General features: G+C 39.5%; 2 protein-coding genes across 2 annotated transcripts in view; one reads left to right on the top strand and one right to left on the bottom strand.

Annotated features, from left to right (window-relative positions):
* Positions 1-134: 134 nt before the first annotated feature.
* Positions 135-3155, top strand: nsun4 (NOP2/Sun RNA methyltransferase 4). The gene is made up of 6 exons (XM_058418013.1): positions 135-254; positions 596-927; positions 1003-1157; positions 1239-1399; positions 1763-1887; positions 2421-3155. Exons 1-6 carry the CDS (start codon positions 162-164, stop codon positions 2695-2697), a joined length of 1143 nt encoding a protein of 380 aa, XP_058273996.1. The 5' UTR covers positions 135-161; the 3' UTR covers positions 2698-3155.
* Positions 3156-13056: 9901 nt separating this feature from the next.
* Positions 13057-20376, bottom strand: part of dmbx1a (diencephalon/mesencephalon homeobox 1a) — an 11038-nt gene continuing 3718 nt past the window's right edge. The window contains exons 2-5 of the mRNA XM_058418861.1: positions 16604-16772; positions 15995-16173; positions 15535-15901; positions 13057-14662 (exon numbers count right to left, since the gene is read on the bottom strand). Coding sequence (XP_058274844.1) covers positions 14244-14662; positions 15535-15901; positions 15995-16173; positions 16604-16757 — 1119 coding nt within the window. The 5' untranslated portion in view covers positions 16758-16772 and the 3' untranslated portion in view covers positions 13057-14243. The remainder of the gene's footprint in view (positions 14663-15534; positions 15902-15994; positions 16174-16603; positions 16773-20376) is intronic.

Here is a 20376-nt window from a genome sequence, read left to right as displayed (position 1 = left end):
AGTTTCTTAATAAAAGTAATAAAATAATTTTATCGTCAAGAACGTTATTTGTTTTAAGATGTCCGTGTGCTGATACTCTTGCCCGAATGACGAACGGAACCACAAATGAACAGTCATTTATTGTGTGTCTCGGACGCTTTTAGGAGTTACACACGCAGAAGATGGCGGCGCCCACGAAAACGAGCTTTTTATTAAACAAGTTCAAAAACACGTTTTATTTTATTCAGCGACGGAATCGCGTTAAAACTAAATGGGTAAAAGATTTAAAGTCTTTTTTATGGATGTGGAATTATTTAGTCATTTATTTATTTATTTAGAGTTCTTCTTTTAGTAACAATGATAAGAAGAAGAATAAAAAATAACATAATAACAACAATAATAAAAAATAATAAATAAATAAAATAAAAATAATAAAATGCTGCATTAAATATATTATTAACTATTTAAAATAATTTTTTAATATTATTGTTTTGATATAATGTTGATAATTAAAAGTGTGTCTCATCTTTGGTTTCAGACAGGAACATTACTCACGGTACAGAAGATAATTCTCTTGTGAATTTATTGTGTTGTTTATTTATTTTTTCCTCACCAGGCCAGCACCAGAGCCAAATTCCCAGCGACGGCCCTGGCCCTGCAGCATTTCGACGCCACGTATCAGAACTATTTCGGTGATCTGTGGCCGTCTGTCCGTGTCGCCATGCTCTCTGAGCAGAAGTATGGAGCCTTGATGAACAATTTCTCCTCTAACGCGGACGTGATCTCGGCTTTACGGTCTCAAGGCTGCAGAGACTTCGTCGGAGACGGAGAGGGAGACACACACGAGATTTCAGACGGTCATCCTTCTCCAGAAGTGGCTCGTATCGACCCAAATATCCAGTGTTTTGTCTTTCCGAGAGGAGACATATCTCGATTCAAACCTGCCAGGTAGATGAGGGTCTCCCTAGGCCCACATTCTGTGACTCTGACATGATATTTAATTTTAGTTCTTATTTCTCTCAGACCAGACAGCGCAGGATTACTGAGTTATTATCTCCTGGATGCGGCTTCCGTCCTGCCCGTGTTGGCGCTGGATGTCCGGCCGGATCAGGCTGTTCTGGACCTCTGTGCCGGTCCAGGAGGGAAGACACTGGCTCTTCTGCAGACACAAGCAGTCCGTATGTAGCGGTGTTCTCAGGTCGTGTTTTTGTTGTACTGCTTCACATTGGACCGTGTCTCTGACCTGAACGTTCTCGCAGGGTTCCTGTGGGCCAACGACTTGTCTGGGTCTCGCACGGCTCGGCTGCAGAGGACGCTCCAGAGCTACGTGCCCAAAGAGCTGAGAGGCGAGGACAAGATCCGCGTCACATCTCTTGACGGTCGCAAATGGAGGAATATGGAAGACCTGGAGTTTGACAGAGTCAGTATCAGTGAAGGTTTCCTCTGATCCTCTGCATCTTGCCTTACTGCTCAGACCTTCTCTGTGTTCTGTAAATAAATTATATTTATGTGATAGATTATTGCTACCTCTCTCTCTATCTCTCTCTCTCACTCACTCTCTCCATCTCTTTCTTTCCCTCTCTCTCTCCTTCTCGCTCTCTCTCACTCACTCTCTCTCCGTCTCTCTCTCTTGTGTCCCCCCTCTGTCTCTTTCTCTCTCTCTCACACACTCTCTCCTTCTCTCTCTCTTGCCCCCCCCTTCTGCCCCTCCCCCCTCTTCTGCCCCCCCTCTTTCTTTACCCTCTCTCTCTCTCTCTCTCTCTCTTCCCATCCCCCCTCTCAGGTGTTAGTGGACGTCCCCTGTACCACAGACAGACATTCCCTAATGGAGGATGAGAATAATATCTTTAAAAGGTCCAGGACTAAAGAGAGACAGATGCTTCCTCTGCTGCAGATGGAGCTCCTGCTGTGAGTTCTTTATTCACACTTTTTACAAATCATATTTAAACTTTTTTTTTCCATCACCTAAAGGCAACGTGTGTGTTTTAAATAGTCCAAAGATACAAAGTGAAAAGACCCTAGTATTTTGGGATAGATCTTTATTCATTAGTTAACTATTAATGAAACAATTAAGTAATAATTGAATAAACACGTCACTCATTATTGCTGTAGTTTATAGTAAAACCTATTTTAGTATATAAAATATATTAGTGTTACATAATTTATATTCATAATTTATTTCAGATTTTATCATCAGATTATTATAAAACACTTCATCACTGGACACATTTGTGTGATGGATGGATAGATGGATGGATGGATAGATAGATAGTAATTAATACATAAACAAAAATAAATAAATAATAAAGAGCTTGCTAATTTGCAGAATATTAACCTGGCTATAAATCATCAGGATGGACAGAATAAAAGTGTGTAAAGTGATGAGTGTAAAGTGGGCGTGGTCTGCTCGGGGACTGACGTGTCCTGGTCCTTGCTCACAGGGCGGGGCTCCGGGCGACTCGGCGTGGCGGTGAGCTCGTCTACTCCACCTGCTCTCTGTCTCAGCTGCAGAACGAGTGTGTGGTGCAGCAGGCACTCAGTGTCGCTCAGCAGGAGATGGACATCACAGTGCAGGTGCAGGACCTCAGCAGCTTCACTCGCCTCTTCTCAAACACTTTCCCCTTCGCCCCTCAGCCGGCGCTTGGCCAACTCGTCCTCCCGAACTTGTGCGCAAACTTCGGCCCGATTTATTTGTGCAAACTGCTGCGTGTCAGCTGAAGAGGCCTGGAGTCTGGTTCATACGACTTCATGTGTGTGTGAATGCCTCGCTGCAACACCGCCCTCTGGTGGGGATAATAAACATTACGTGTTAATAAAAAACGTTTTCTAGTAACTAAAGACTGCTCATTACTAAAGGAGAAAATCTCGCTCTACATATTTAATTATATTATTTATATTAAATATCATTTTATTTAATCACTTTGGACTTTTGATATTTTATTGACCAGCCTTCAACTTTCACACATCTTTGTCACAATTTATTCCTTTCATAAAGCCATACAAAATAGACCAAAAGCCAAAATTATCATTTTGCTTTAAAGATTATTAAAATAATGGATTTAATGTTGCTCTAAGTGATGTTCAAGATTTAAAATATTTCTTGTTATAATCAAATTCTGACTCCAGCTTTTTCAGACACTGGTTCTGGACTTCTTTTGATCGCTTCTTGAGTTGTTGGTCTTCATGCCATATGTTTAAAGCATATTTTAATATTATCTTTATTTCATTTTTATTTCTTTTTTTGTTTTATTTTATTTAATTTATTCTATTTTGAAAATTGTATTATTTTCTTTTGGCATTTATTTAATTGATATTTCTATTTATTTATATATTTATTTGTTTATTTGTTTGTTTGTTTGTAAACCAAAAATGTGTTTCAGAATTTAACTCTATTGGCTTTTCCTCTCCTCTTTAGCATTATGTTGCATAGATTCATGATTCATCACGCTACTTAAAAAAATTATTTTTTTAATATTTGGCCATGCTGCTTCTGTAAATGTGGAATATAAAACATGTTGTGGTCCAAAGGGTCATGCCAAGACAAAAATATTCCTTCGTTTAATAATCATTCTACTTTTTACATAAATAAAAAAAATGAACATGGCTTTAGGAGTTCAGAAATTCAAGACCAGAATTAAAAAATTAAAATAACTGCATCTATTACTAATGAGTAAGTTATAAAAAAAAAAAGGATTTATGAGGTTAAAGCCTTGGTAAAGGATTTAAAATTTGCTTCATTATTTTTCTTAGAAGTTTCATTTAAAATTCTAGGCGCTTCTCTCTGCGGCCACTAGATGGCGACATCGGACAGTTTAAAATCATCTCCAGTGCTCCTTCAAACTGCTGAATAAATCTGACCATCAGAAGAGTAAACACTTCTAAATATTGTTTTGCTTTTGTTTAAACCACGCAATTAAATATTATTACCTATTAAATAATATTCCGTTTTGGATTGAAGCAGTAAAATATCGAAAATAATAATAACGCTTAATAGAATACAATTAAAATGGAAACCTTTGAAAATGGAAAAAACGGAAAGATTTAATATTTAATAGTTATCTTTATATCAGTTAACAAACACTCTATATATTTAAAAATCCTGAATATTATAAAATCTATACTGAACGATGATCCATTGATTTTATTCTCCTGCGAAATGTTTTTCTACGCCATAAAAATACTTTATTTTAGTAAAAGTTATAAAGACAGAACGTTCTGTATGAAGAGGAGTTTTGAAGATCTTTTAATTGGACCAGGATAAAAACATCTGAGTGTTGAATAGCTCCGGTGTTGAGTCCCGGCGCGCGCTGCAGCACGAGGATGATGTCGACTTTTCTAATTACGGTATAAAAATACTGATAAATTGACTTCACGCGCAGAATAAAACGCGGGTGTGTGTGCGCGCGCGGGTGTGTTACAGAAAAGTGTTATTTTAAAAAAAAATCATCTGACGTCACATTTAAACACTTTGCCTCACGCATTTTCTTCACATCTGGTTTTCGCGTGAACTCCACACCTGGTTTTTATTTAATTTTCGCCGGATTTGTATTTTTTTTTTGCACAGGATTAATACTTTTTTTTTCACGTAACCCATTAATTTCTTTTTCATGTGCTTCATTTATTTTCACTTGTTATTTTTCACACACACACACACTCACACGCGCGCGTCGTCCACACGCTGTCACGTGCGCGCTTCACCCGACTTCACGCGTCGAAGCGCATTTTTAACACGTGCATGATCTACACGGCGTGTCAGTGAGGGTGTACACGTGCGTTCACGTCGCTTTTGTGCGGCGTGTCGAGTCCCTGAGTCCCTGACCCCACGCCTGCGAGAGGTTTGTTTTGTTTTCCACGAGCGTACAAGCTTCAGTTTCCCTCCTGTCTCCACCCCCCCCTTCCCCTCGCCCTCCACCTCCATCCCATGCACTCCCTCACCCCAACCCCGAACCTGCCACCCATTTGGGCCAATGTAGCATGAAAAGGTGTGCGCACTTTAAGGACGGCGCTTGCTGAAGGCCATCGACTCCCCGCTGTCATTAAGCTGCTCGAAAACAGTGTTTCCATCGGCGCGGGGCTCGAGATTGGCCGCGCGCGCGCGCGCTGTCGTTTAGGTGCCGGGGCTTCTGGCTGAACATTAAGGACGCAAGAGGATCCCAAAATGGGATGTTTCGCCTTCGTTTTCCCATTCGCCTTTTGATTCCACAGATGAGTGCAGATAATTTTCTGTGCGATTGTGAGTGATTACTGTATTACCGCCGTAATATAGGGTTATTTGGGAATGCAAAGAGAATTAATGACACATAAAAAACTATTTTGCGCGTCGGCTGCGTTCCGCGGCCCGCTATAGTTCTCCATGCCTGCATCTTGTGATTACCTAAACCTATTGTAAATATGTCTTTCCATATGGGCTTTTACATAAATTTACATTTTTTAACACTCAGGAAACAGGGATCATTAGGGACGAGATATTTTCACCCTCGATGCCGGAGTCGCATCGTCCTACTCCGCGCATGCAGGCAGGCGTCTAAATCTTTTACCTCCGCGAATTGTGATTATTTCATCTAGCTCCCGGAGCCGCCGTGACCTGCGAGCTGAGGTCAGATCGTGTTTCGGCTCTCCACAGGGGCGCACCGATACGATACCCTACGATAACATCGTGATATATATATATATATATATATATATATATATATATATATATATATATATATATATATATATATATTGTTTTTTTGTTTTTTTCACGAATGCGCCGGAAATGAAAGTGAAAAAAAAACTGAAATCGCCCTTTTTCCCTTCTTTCCATGTGACGTTTTGTGTTGATTGATACTTCTTCTTTTGCAAAGTCAGGAAGCTGAGTGTGGATCATTATTTTCATGTTAAGCACATCATTAGCTGGAAGATAATAACGGCAAATGGAGCATCACACACACACACACACACACACACACACACACACACACACCGTGCTATTAAGAGCTTATAGCTGTACACAGATTGTTTAGAGGAGCTGTGAGCTGATTGCTCAAATGAAAACTCCTGAAAGATGATAAAAGGTCTTCATTTATATCAACTATGTGTTTTTTTTTCTGATCTGCCAACATTTTTCCCCAAGACTCTTCCGTTAAAATAAAATCTACGAGTGCATTTCTGTGTCTTAAGCAGCAGTCTCTGTATACATAGTGTCACTTAGCCAAGGCCAAATATAATATAATAATAAATAAGAGAATAAATGAAGACGGGGGTGTGTCGTTATAGGAAATGAATCAGCTCCAGGTCGATGAGGATGACTCCGTGTCGTCACGCGCTGTTAGAGCCGCTGCTACTGAACGCTGAAGTCTGCAGGGTTTTCACATTCAGAACTGCATTTCTAAGAACTCCTAGATCAGGGGGTGGAGCTATGGCTATTTATGGGCAGAGGTTGTGATGTCACAAAACCTTTCACACCTTTAAACCACCTTCCGGAATGCAAATGAGTCGATCCCTGGAATCTTTGCTAGGCTAAGTCATGCTTGCTAGTTAGCATCGCGCATGTTGTTATGTGTATGTGATTAAATAAATAAAATGTAAATCGTGAAAACTTTTACGGATCAGAAAGTCCATCATGATTTGCATGTTGCTAGTTGAAATGTGAACTAGTTTACTAGCAGTTTACTAGCAAGTTAGCTTAAGGTTGGTGCTGTTCAGAAATGTTTCCAAATTGATTTTTGTGAATACTTATATGTCATGAGGGGAAAGTTTCTGGGTTTTTTATGTTGCTGTCTTTTAGGTAGAACGTTAAATTCTTGACTTATAATATTCAAAAATACTTTGCAGATCTCAGGTCAGAGTTAGTGTCCTTGTTGCTTGATAATACGCTGCACTCGGATTCACTTCATCTCCTTCAGATCTCAAACGAGATCGTTCATTTGGTGAAGCTGAGCGAGGAAGAAGAAGAAGAACTCAGAGAAGAAGAACAACAAACTTTATTTCATCGCGTTAGCTGAATCGGTGACGATCTCGTCCTGCTGGTTTCCGAGATTTCTCTTCACTACTGTGGAGTGAGGGTTTAATCCGTGAGAGTACACACTGCATTCACTCCGAGGCCTGGCCTCCTTCCACTTACCCACAATGCCCTGTGCCCTTTGAAAAGCGATGTGTAGCGCGGCATTGATGCGTAATTACGTGTGACTGAAACAGCACCTCGGTGACAGGCGCTGGAGTGCTGCCGCCACCTCCCTCCTGCTCCCCCCCGCAAAAAAAAGAGCTTCTCCTCGGCTTTAAGAGGATTAAGTGGGTTTGCGATAACGGTGGGATAAAAAGGGAAAAGAAGCGAATCAGAAAAGGGCCGCTGGGAATAAAGAGGGCGACCTCTCGCAGCCGAGTTCAATCACCTGTTGTCACGACCCACAATCCCCCTCTGCGCCCCCTCCTCACCGCTCTCTCTCTCTTGCTGCACGGGTATTTGTCAGGAATGCTAACGCTAACGCCCAAGAGACATTACTAGAAATAAGTTTGGGTTAAACTCTCCATATTTTGGTAATGTTTCTGCCGCTCTGCTGATGAATTCTCGATTCTGATTGGTCGATTCATTTTTCAGACGGTTGTTCAGCTACAGATTAGGGTAAAGATTAGATTATTATGTCAGTTTCTATGGTAACATATTGTTTGCAGGGGGTCGCACGGCAGACACTCGGCGTACACGGATTAAAAACATGTACGTGTTGAGACGCTGGAGTCTTCTGTGTGTATGGGTGGTGTTTGTGTGTGGGTGGTTTGTGTACATGGCTGGTGTGTGTGTGTGTTTGTGTGTGTGGTTTGTGTGTACATGGGTGGTGTGTGTGTGTGGTTTGTGTGTACATGGGTGGTGTGTGTGTGTGTTTGTGTGTGTGGTTTTGGTGTACATGGTTGATGTGTGTGTGTGTGTGTTTGGTTTGTGTGCACATGGGTGGTGTGTGTGTGAGTGTGTATGTATGGTTTTTGTGTACATGGGTGTGTGTGTGTTTGTGTGTGTATGTGTGGTTTGTGTGTACATGGGTGGTGTGTGTGTACATGGATGATGTGTGTGTGTGTTTGTGTGGTTTGTGTGTACATGGGTGATGTGTGTGTGTGTGTGTGTGGTTTGTGTGTACACGGGTGGTGTGTGTGTGTGGTTTGTGTGTACATGGGTGGTGTGTGTGTGTGTTTGGTTTGTGTGTACATGGGTGGTGTGTGTGTGCGTGTTTGGTTTGTGTGTACATGGGTGGTGTGTGTGTGCGTGTTTGGTTTGTGTGTACATGGGTGGTGTGTGTGTGTGCGTGTTTGGTTTGTGTGTACATGGGTGGTGTGTGTGTGTGTGTTTGGTTTGTGTGTACATGGGTGGTGTGTGTGTGTGTGTTTGGTTTGTGTGTACATGGGTGGTGTGTGTGTTTGGTTTGTGTGTACATGGGTGGTGTGTGTGTGTGGTTTGTGTGTACATGGGTGGTGTGTGTGTGTGGTTTGTGTGTACATGGGTGGCATGTGTGTACATGTTGAGACGCTGAAGTTTTGTTGGAGTTTATAATTTTTTAGTAATATAACAAGCTCTGTGTGTGTGTGTGTGTTTGTTTCTTTTTTTTAATTTGTATAAATTTCAAGCATAAAGGATGTTGGTGAAGGAGCGAGTGTGTTTATCGCTGCTAGAATATAAGTGACAATAGGAAGTAACTTGTTTCTCAGGCATTAAACGTGACTCCTGTATAATCGGACGTGAATATGACGTGTCTATGTTTAAGTGATACAGAAAGTTAAGTGCTATAAGACGTTTTTTAGGGGTAATTTTTCTTAAACAACATGACACTAAACGTATTAGCAAGTGAACCACGAATGATTTTATTTTAAAAGTTTTATTTAGATTTTATTAGAAGTTTACAGCGTGCCTTAGATGAAAACAGAGATTTCACCTATTAGCTATTTGCACACCACTAGTTGCTATCCCTCCGAAGTTAGCAATCGCACATGCAGAGAAACAGGACAGGAAAATGTGATTATTATAAATTACAATAATAATAAATTATAATGATAGATTATGATTATATTATGTAAATTAGCAATTAGCAAACCCTCGTTAGCTGAAGGCAGTTATTGCCGAATAAATATCAGGAGTGCTGACATCATCAGAAAAGGGATTATTAGCACAGGAGTAAAAGGTGGTCAGTGTTTTGTTGTTGTTGTGGACCGTAGAGGCTAACTCCAGCCGGCGGATTGGCGTGGGGGCGCGAGGCGAGGGCCTCCGTGTTGGTTTCCATGAGCACTTTGATGTGTATCTGGGCAATGCACTATTAGAGGGATTTAGCCCAGTTCACAGGCCGGAGAGTCCGCGGCGAAACTGCAATGCCAGCAGGCTAAGAGAATGCTGAGAAGAGGATTAGGATCATATTCTGGCAGTTCCTGTCACTTCCTCAATGGAGCAGGTTCCTTACGCTGGCAGCTTTCATTCTCCACGCACCTAAAACCTTTACAGCTCCACAGGAAGGGGAGGGAGCCGGAGAAAGGGAGGGAGTGATTGAATGGTACACTGTGATTTTTGTGCTGGGCATGCTCAAGGGCCATTGTGTTTTTGTGTGTGAGTGTGTGTGTGTGTGTGTCCACTTGTCAGACACCGAGGCAAAAGAAGTTGTTTATTAATTAAAAGATTTACTTGGTGTGTGGTTTTATTGTCAAGTGTTTCTTTATATGGCAAGCTGTGTGTGATGTGTGTGTACGTGTGTGTTAGTGTGTGTGTGTGTGTACATGTGTGTTTGTGTGCATGTTTGATGTGTTTGTGTGTGTGGTGTGTGAGTGTTTGTGTACACATGTGGTGTGTGTGTGAGTATGTGTGTGTGGTTTGTGTGTACATGTTGTATGTGTGTGCATGTGTGCTGTGTGTACGTGTGTGTTTGTGAGTGAGTGTGTATTTGTGTACATGTGTCGTGTGTGTGTGTGTGGTGTGTGTTTGTGAGTGAGTGTTTGAATATGTGTGTGTATAGGTGTGTATGTGATCTGATCTCCTCTTATGGACCAAATGTTCTCACAAGAACAGGAAAATCTAAGAGTTTTAACATTTATTTTTTTATTATTTAATTTTGAATACTCCAGGTTTTATTTTCAGAAGTAAAAGATTTAGGTGTTAAATTTTTTTTATTACTAGCTTTATGTAGTAGACTTGGCAAACCCGCTGTAAGACAACATCGTCATACCCCTAAAGATACGGTTCTTCTAGGGTTTATGGTTCTACAAAGAACCTTTAACATCCATGAAAGTTTCTGTTGCACTAAAGGTACCAAACTAATAGGTTTTTGTTTAAAAACGCATATTTTTCTATCCATTTTGGCGTTCCGTCCACACCGAGATGGCGTTTTTAATCTTTTTTGAAAACGTTCTCCAAAGTGGATAAATTTGAAAACGTTTTTTTGCGTTGCAGTGTGGACTGTGGAAATGGAGGCTTTCGAAAACGATGACGCATTTTTAGTCACGTGACCAATTCAGCTAATTTTCTCGACATGTTGTGACATTTCCGGAAAGTAAATAAATGCCAGGCGGAAATGATGCAAAGCGTGGAATCGAACTTACCTTTCACTCATCCGCAGTACAAGTACGTGAGCGTTTTGTGACATTTCTGTGTGGATGAACAACTTTTAGGAAACGACTGAAAGTGATAATGTGACTCGGAGCATTTTTAGATGAAAACAATGTTTTCAAATGTATCTGGATTAGCGTAGATGTAGCATTTGTAAGCATTCTACTGTACTGTATTTTTTTTCTTCTGAACACAGGACCAGTAACAAGACAGCGCTGACCTTGACCTCTATTACCATATTACAATCTGTAACACTGGCCTCGCGGGCATCTGCTGCCTTCTCAAGTGTTTATCTGTACAGCCGGTGCTGTTGAAGCATGTACGTGCGAATGAACCGGCCCGGAATCGTATGAATATTTAGCGCCCTCGGTCATACGGATGATGACATTTCGCCTCTTCGCAAATTGACTGAATATTTTACGTCCTGTTTAAATCTGCTGTATTTAAAGCGCCTGTTAGCGAGCGTGGCAAGGGCATCGCGGAGGCAGCATCGAGCCTCTGGTAAAATACACACCGAAGGGAGAGCTTCTTTATGGGGAGCAAAGGGCTTATGCATTTTGACAAACCACGCTGTTTAAGATATAATAGCGGCATAATCACAGCCCCGGGCCGTCATTCTTCAGCATAATGGCCCGCTTATTCATCGGGGGATGGCTTATGTCCCCAAACCGATTTTATTTCATGAGATTACCTTGTTCCTCTTCTCCTCCAACATCGTCTTTCTCTTGTTCTCCAATCGTTTCCATGCACTCGGTGCTTCCTGTTCTTCCGGACAAATACGCAGATAGCACTGTATAATCTGTACTCAAGCTGTTTAAACGATCTGCATTTACACACGTTAGCAAGCTCTAGCTGTAGTTAGCGATAATCCATTAAAAAGTGCCATTACACGACGAAACGAGAAAAATTTCAGACAGGTTACAGGAAGCTAAAGTTTTTACAATTTTTTTTAAACAAATATTTAGAATGTGCAATAACAAACTGCAGAATTGATTTTGTAGACCGATTATAAAAGCTTCCAGGGAGCGAGTTAGTTTTTGATAGTTCACAAGCAAATTGCTGACTCATGCGCTAACAAGATCACTCACAAATTGTGTCTCTTATTTCTTCCTGATGTAAATATCAGACTTGCCAGTTATTTAGATTAGAATTTAGACTTTTATTTTGTTATGAAGAAGCAGTTTTAGCCAATAAAATTACGCAAAAAGCTGATTTTGCTAGTTAGCAAGAATCCTGGTTTATCTTGTTATTGAGAAACCTCATATCCACATTAAGGACTTTTCCAGGAGTTAGCTCATGGTTAGCAAACTTTCTGTAGAATGCTAGTTTAGAAGTTGAATTTCATCCATAGCTTAGTTTATTGTTTGCCTTCATCTGAAGTAGTTTATAAAAATCATTTTAGCTTCAAATTTTTAAAGAATGCTAGTTTAAACATTCTCTGAGTTAGCTAGCTAATAGGATGTGAGCTTTACATAATCTTCTCATGCTAGTGTGTGAGTTAGCCTTTAGTTAGCCAACTGATAGAGACTCAGATAGAATAGATAGAATGCTAAATTATAGATAGGTTGTGATTTTTGAAATAATTAACAACTTAATAAATTCCAAATAAATGTCATAAACCATGAAACATTAGCATTAGAGGAACTTTTAGGATTCCTTAAGATAGTACCAATGACTAATACAGACCTTTAAAAAAATCGTAGTGGCCTTTAAACTATATTTATCATGCTAGTGAACAAGCTGATATTCCTGCTAACATATAGGCACAGTCTTCACAGTGTTCAATTTAACACTTATCGATAAATTAGCAGAATTTCTCGCCTTCTTTCGTGTTCGTTTAACCTTGTTAGGTCTATTGCAAATGCCAGCTTTGTGATTTAGCCTGTTAGCAAAGGGTAAAGCCAAGCTACAGTAAGAAGTGCTCAGATGTAGATGACGAGGAGATTTACAGAGCATTGTATTAGCTGGTTCTGCAGTATCAGTGTTGCCTAATTAGCATATTTGTAGCCAGGATCCTTCGAAAAAGAGCCACAAATCCAACACTTAAGTAGAACTGATTAGCTGTGATTGCTATTTTATTTCATTCTGTTCTATTCTGAGTGACTATTTTTTAAGTAAGATATTTTGCAGTGAATATGCAAATGAGTCTGTGACATCGTATTGGTGAGTTCTAGTGTATAGTAACAAAAAAAAAAGAAAAGAAACCTGTTTTGATATATTCAAGCAAGGTTTTATTGACGATTTATTTTACAAGTTCTCAAGCCTACGGTTGTACTAGAGAAAAAGGTATAAGGTACAATAGATTTGTTGTTAGCCAGCACCAGCGTACACGACGACTTCACCACTTTACTGTGATGGAAACAGTGCGACTGAGTAAAACTTCATGACCACAGCAACAATGAAAACCGACTGGAGGAGTTACATCGATAGATATATATATGTCTATATGTTTATATATATATATATATATATATATATATATATATATATATATATATATATATATATATATACACGCGCAGACTGTTAAAGGTTAAATATAGCGTCCGCCTCGTACAAATCTCAACAACGGACAGCTACGAGAATCATCACGGGAGGCAGGAGGCTTCTCCATCTAAAACATAAAACTTTTTACATTTTCCTTACTGGTAAACATTTATAGATAAAAGACTTTGTGTAATTTACAGAGCAAAACAGTTTACAGACACGGCGAGAAGAGGAAGTGCTTTCTGTACGGACTTCCTGTGTATGGAAGTGCTTGGAGCTTTGTATATTTTTTAATTTATTTTTCCCTAAATGAAAGACAAAAATTCTGTGTATTAATGGGTGTCACTTTAACAACACAGGAGAAGAAAATAAAAAATAAATCATAGCGTGTTTTAATGTATTTAATTTGCATCCACCGTCTCGGCTAATCGCACCGCATTGCTAACATGCACTGGAGGGGGGAAAAAACAGGAATTTTCCTTCGGTTGCAATTATTTTCCCCTTGGAGCGTTAGCTATACAGCGATGTGAAATGATTTGCATGGAGTGTAATTGCATTCCTTTCCTCAGCCCAAGGCTAAATGTAATTAAAAGCCTTGCATATGGAGTCGTCAAAATTATGTTCTAATTATCCGGCCATTTGCGGTTTAACACGGTTTAAACGCTGCCCATAAAACAGGTGAATTAGTCAGATTTAATTAAGCAATCTGGTTTTACATGGCAGCCATTTTAGCGAACACGTTACGTACGGAATTATTATGTAATGTGTAATTCGAGCACTTGACTAATTGAATTGGGACGACCGGCGAGCCCACAGGACGCCATGCTTTTCTGGAAAAAGTGCTACAATTAAGCAGGTTTGCGGTAACGAGTTAAAAAAATTAAAAAGCATTAGGATCGTAAGCAGATTGTGGTTCAAATCACATTTACCATTTTTTCTGGACTATAAGGTGCTTTTTTTGCTTACATATCCAGTGAAACAGTTTGTTAGAATTCTGCCCTATTAGCCTTATATGAAAATAAAATGTCCTCCTATACAGTGTCATGGTTAAGGTTATTGTGTCTTCTCCTAAGGTGTAACTTCTAGTCCAGAAATCAGAGTAAATGTGTCTTTTTCCATTTGAAAAACTTAAATACAAAAATTCCCAGAAATGACAGTCTTTGAGGATCCATGTGGATGGTTTCGTTCAGCCGAGCGTGTCCTGTTTTGTGGCAGTTAGTGATTAGTTGGGCATGGTGTCGAGGCCGAGTGAGGCGGCGTGTTGCTTGGCGCGTAGCCGCAGGTTCTCAATGCTGCTGGTCTTGCTGTTGTGGCCGGGCAGCGCAGCGGACGCCTGCAGCAGAGGACCGCTCCACACCTGCTGCGCGTGCTGGGACAGGGACTGGTAATACGACTGGCAGGGCAGCGAACCCAGCGGCGCCGGGACGCTCACGTTCATGCCCAGGTAAGGCAGGGAGGACGGGGCGGCCATGTCAAATGACGGGTAGTGCACCAAGCTGTTAGTAGCCGCCATGTGCTGGCGGAACTGCTCCTGAAGGCGGAAGAGGCTCAGCGGCGACGACGAGTACGAATGGCTCTGAGAGATGCCTCCGGTCATGCCGTTAGCCCCGGATGTGATGGCCGGCGAGCCGAGGGGTGAATCTGGAAGAAAAACATGGACATGGTGTGTTAAATTTAGCAAAAATGTAAACAAGCATTTCTGCTTTTGGAAAAGCCGATTAACCGAAGGGGAAAGGACGTGAGCTTCGATTTTGCATTGTGAACCAATAGGAAATAAGTGGGCGGGGCTGTGGAGGAGCAATAAATTATCAATCGCACTGGATTTTGTGGGGTTTTTTTTTTTTTGATGCAGCCATTAATACTCTGAGAAACTAACAGGATGTAAGAGAATTGTTCTTCAAAAATCTTAGCACCTTTCTGTGTCGGTCTCACTGCCACATTTTCATATACACTAAACAATGATTAGCATACGTACCGCTGTGTATCTGTAGCCATGATCGAAGCTTTGAAAGCTAATAAAATGGACGTGCTGAAATTTACATCCCGAGATCATCAGGAAGGAAATGACTTCTTTGGAATCCTGATTCTATTCAACAGTTTCAGAGTGTAACCATGACAACGCTCTTAAACAGTGCTTTAATGCAAGACCTGTATTTATTCCTGGCTGCTATGGATTTTAACGATGCATTAAATCATAAGCCATAAAAACATCATCACAGAGAAACTGAGAGAATTGGGTTATTGTGGTCTATTCATAAGCATAGAAACAGGTATACTGGAGTCACTGGGGTTACACTGGTGATTAACCACTAAAACATACGACACATTAAATAAATTCTCTCAAACAATGTGAGTATGACTTAAATTCCGAATGAAAAAGTTCATTTACACTAAACATTCCTCCCTGTTGTTTTATTCTAGACTATAAAGAGTATTAATGTGTTATATAAAACTTATTACTGTATAATTACATGATATTATGGATATTTGTGGAAATATATCATTTCCTTCACCTGGTTTGGGGCTGAGACGTTTACAGGGAGGGGACAGACTCCCGGATTTGTCCACCTTGATGTCGTCCTGATGAATCTTTAACTCTTCTTCCCTGTCGGTTGCGTTGTCCTCCGTGGCCGACTCGCTCCCAGACTGCTCGGCCGAGGTGACGTTTAGCTCCACGCTCAGCTCCGAAGGACCCTCGGCCTCGATGGAGGAGGAAGAGGATGTGGACGAAGGAGGAAGCGGGTTCTCCAGGTTGACGGTAGAGGGAGGGTCGCTTTTATCGCTGGCTTCAGGTGAGGCATCCTTCTGCTTCTGGAGCTGCTCCTTCTGCAGGCTGCGCTGCTTCTTGCGGAACTTCGCCCGCCGGTTCTTAAACCACACCTGATCATGCGGAAAGATTTAAACACAGAGTGAAAAGGTGCATCCCAGGATGGTGTACTGATGAAAGGGTGACAGGTTTGAAGGACGTCTGACCTGAACTCGCGCCTCGGGCAGGTTGGTGCACATGGCCAGCCGCTCACGCATCACTACATCTGGGTAGTGCGTCTTCTGGAAGGTTTTCTCCAGAGCTTCGAGCTGCTGTGCGGTGAAGGCCGTGCGACTCCGGCGCTGCTTACGATGCTGAGAGCCGTAACGAGCCTCAAGGATAATGTCTTGAAATGCGCAGCCGTTTTTTGAAGAGAGAAAAAAGAAGGATGTTTACCCAACAGAACGTGACTCATTGTCATGCTAGCAGAAAGCTAATCTAATGCTTTTTTGCACCGTTTTGGCATTTTATTGGGAATTCTTCAGTAAAAAGTTTCAGGTTCCCTACTTTTTTTGTTGTTTTTGTGAGAATTAAGTATGCGATCAAGTAGTAAAGACATGTTATAATAACTGGACAGTCGGATTGTATCGAGCTTGGATGCTTAATGACGGTTTTTGTTGTTTTTACTTCAGAAACGATCAGAAAGCAGATTTGAGGTCTCATGTTTCAGACACTCAAACATCCTTATTAAGCTTCTACCAGCCTCTAGCATGGCTGTATGTACAGATGTTAACATCCAGATGTTAGAGCTATGTCACAGTGAGCCTCTCACTCACCAGCCAGCCTCTCTGCGAGCGTGAGTGCGTGGACGGACGGCCGGTAGTCGGGTGCGTGCTGGGCCTGCTGAGCCGCCTGCTGGTGGAGGTTGTACATGGCGCTCAGCGAGTTCATGGCATGGAGGGAATACCCGTTCACGCCGTAGTGTTGCATGTCTGCACCTGATGTCTGCAAACAAAAAGAACACTGTGAGTCTTCACGCAAAAGAGTAGCTTCTAGTAGTTTATTTACAGCACCAGTTCAAAATCCTTGATAAACTTAACACACACTCCATGATGTTACTCTGTGTGTGTATGTATGTGTGTGTGTGAGAGAGAGAAACACTTGATAAACTTATTAACACACACCTCATGATGTTACTCTGTGTGTGTGTTTGTGTGTGTGTGTGTGTGGGAGGGAGAGAGAGAGCTAACAATTGATAAACCTAACACACACTTCATTATGTTACAGTGTGTTTGTGTGTGTGTGTTAGAGCAGTAAGATGAGCAGAAACACGCCTCTCCCACATGACCTGATTGGTAATAAAGCTGAGGTCTCTCTCAGGACAGAAGCGAAACTCCTCCCACTCTGGACGGATTGAAAAATGGATCATTCAAATTAAAAGTGTAATTAGAATCATCCCTTCAGAATCTCGTCAGAAAGACGAGCGAATAACGAGCCGCGTCCTCAACATCTTGGGCTAATTAATGACTTAATGGATTAATTAACGCACCGGTCTCATCAGTGCTTTAATTAATGAGTCGGTTTAATGTCATAAGCAGCATTAATATTAGCATTTCCTTTGCTTTGCACAGCATTTTGGGAAGAAGGGTTTGTTCATTAATATCGCATTACGCCTCATTACGGTCCATTAGTCGTGTAAAAGAACGTAATTGCTGCAATTAGCACTTGTTTAGCTAATGGAATGTGACTTTATGCTTTCAGCTAAATTACTGTAACTAATCCGTTTAGTCGTTTTAGGTTTTTTTTATTTATTTATCTTTTTTTTTTCAGAAGATCTGATTGTGCTAAAAATAAATGACGAGTTTATTTAAAGCCATAAGATGAAGAATATTTAATATTGTAAAAAAAAAATGTGTTTAATTTTTAGGATTATTAGACATGTCAATTGTGTAAAAAATGGAAATGGAATGTATTTTATATTTTTAACTTTATTTTTAGCATTTATAATAATAATAATAATAATAATAATAATAATAATAATAATAATAATAATAGAAACATTGGATTTTTAAATTACATAAAACATTGGAAATAGAATTTATTTTATATTTTGAAATCCATTTTTAGCATTTTAAAATAATAATAATAATAATAATAATAATAACAATAATAATAATAATAATGGGAATATTGGATTTTTAAATTACATAAAAAATTGGAAATGGAATTTATTTTATATTTTGAAATTTATTTTTAGCATTAAAAAAAATAAATAATAATAATAATAATAATTCAACAATAATATCATGCTTATTTCTTTTTTACTATCATTCAATTTATAATTATATTTTATAATTATTATTATTATTAATATTACTATTATTATTGAATAATCAAATCTAAAGCACAAATTCTGATGATATTAATTTCCTTTTTCATTCATTTTTATATAAAAATTGCTTTTAAAACAGTGCAACTTGTTCCTGTGTGTGAAAAAAAAATCAAAATCTAACTAAACCCTGTAACGGAGTTTGTAGGGAAACCTGATGGGTTTTATTGCGTCTGTATGGATGATGTCCCTAAAATAAATCAGTGCTGCAGTCCGAAGTGGTTCGGTGGAGATATTTTCTCACTCTAAAGGCTTTCGAGCTGAAAAAAAAAAAGTTTGTGACCCCCTGCTGTAGTCACGTCAGGTTTAAGATGAAACCCTGGAGGAACGATTAGATATGTATTAGATATGTATTAGCATGCAGGCACTGGACAGAGCGGCGTATCTCACGGCACTGGACATTAGTCAGGAGGAAAAAAAGTAAATCTCCACCTGCTGGTGTTAAGAGCCGTGAGGCTGCTGCTGTGTCCCCAGACGCTGGACACGGCGAGGTGTCGGATTTAGCCGACTTTTTCCTCACTAATGCACATGGATGTATTTCGGAGTTGGTTATCAGATTAAAAATAACACGGAGCGGCCCCGCTGCTGATTCCCTCCTCCAGGCGTCCGATTCATCATGACTCTGACAACGAGGGTGGAAACGTTCCTTTTCATTTTCATATTCCTTTTAATGTATGTTTTTAAATTTATAATCATTCAAATTATTTCGTAACAAAATCTAGAAGAATTGCTGATGGTCATGGACCGGAGCGCGGCTCTGTGGGATTTGATATCTCAACCTGCTGGTCATTAGGACACAATTTACTGCGGTCTGTTATCACCTGAACACTGAGGATTATGTTAAATTCATTAATAAATTAAATATAACACTATTACTATTATTATTATTATTATTATTATTATTATTATTATTATTATTAGTCATAGAAGTGGTGTTATATTTAATATATAATATTATATAATAATAATAATAATAATAATAATAATAATAATAACAACAACAACAGTTATAAGAAGAAGATATTTTTCAATGACCATGTCCCCCAAATTTTTTTTCCCTAAGAGTTTTTCTTTTCATCATCATTTTGCTTCACAATTTTTACTCCAACATCACAAAACATCATCCTGCCCACAATAACAAACAAAAAATCTTCAATTTCATCATCGCTAAATAAATAAACAAATTCTATCATTTTTTTTGTTTGGTTGAATTATGTAATTCAGTTTAATAAAGGAAGTTATTTAATAAATAAAAATTTTATTGAATGTTTTTTTAGTATATTAAATTCCAGCATTTAAAGAGATTGTCCCGATATTTTTGAAGGTTCGATCACATTTTCCCTGTTTTGTTTTGTTTTTTGGGGTTTTTTTTTGTTTAATTTATGCAGTAATTTGATTTACTATTTAATAAAGTAGTTTAATGAATAAATCTGTTAAAATCTGTTTAAAATGTAGTGATAATTAAATTTAGATAATTGAATATTAAAAACAAGGGATCAGCTTTCATAACCTTATTATCATTCTAATTATAAAATGAAAATAAAATAAGTTGTTACTTTTTTATAGAAATTTGGGCTATTATTATTATTATTATTATCATTATTATTGTACATTTTATTACAATAATATATGCAGATAATTGGTCTATTTTGAATGTTTAATTATTATTATTATTATTATTAATATTATTATTATTATAATTACTGCACAATATGATGACAAGAACTAAAGAAGTAAAACAGACTGCATGCACACACACACACACACACACACACGCACACACTGAGACCCACAGCGTTGCCTATACACGCCTCTTTACGGGGGTGGGAAACGCATTAAATGCATTAAGCAGACATTTTGGCTATTAAATATTATTAAACAGATATTAGGCGGTGTTGTTGAACGTACCCCCCCGTCTCCCTCCCTCCCTCCCTGTGCAGCCTATTAAGTGCGCTTGATCAGGGGGCCAAGTGGGAATTGGTTTAATTCCCTCGGACAGAAGGTGCTTTGCTAAACATTTACTTTTCTCCCCGCAGTGTTTTTTGGAAGTGAATGGACTGGCGTTCCCCATGCGCCCTTTATCCCGCGGCGGCGTTTTGGCTGAGATGGATGGATGGATGGAGGGATGAGTGGGAGGAGGGAGGGAGGGAGGGAGGAGGGGGGGTCGCTTTTCAACTCCTTCGTGGCTATAAAATATGCACACTGATCCCCATTTGGCTT

Source organism: Hemibagrus wyckioides, linkage group LG20, assembly GCF_019097595.1.
Source record: "Hemibagrus wyckioides isolate EC202008001 linkage group LG20, SWU_Hwy_1.0, whole genome shotgun sequence".
Classification (NCBI taxonomy): Eukaryota; Metazoa; Chordata; class Actinopteri; order Siluriformes; family Bagridae; genus Hemibagrus; species Hemibagrus wyckioides.
Note: the sequence above shows the minus strand (reverse complement) of the source record. Positions and strands in the feature narration are given on the sequence as shown.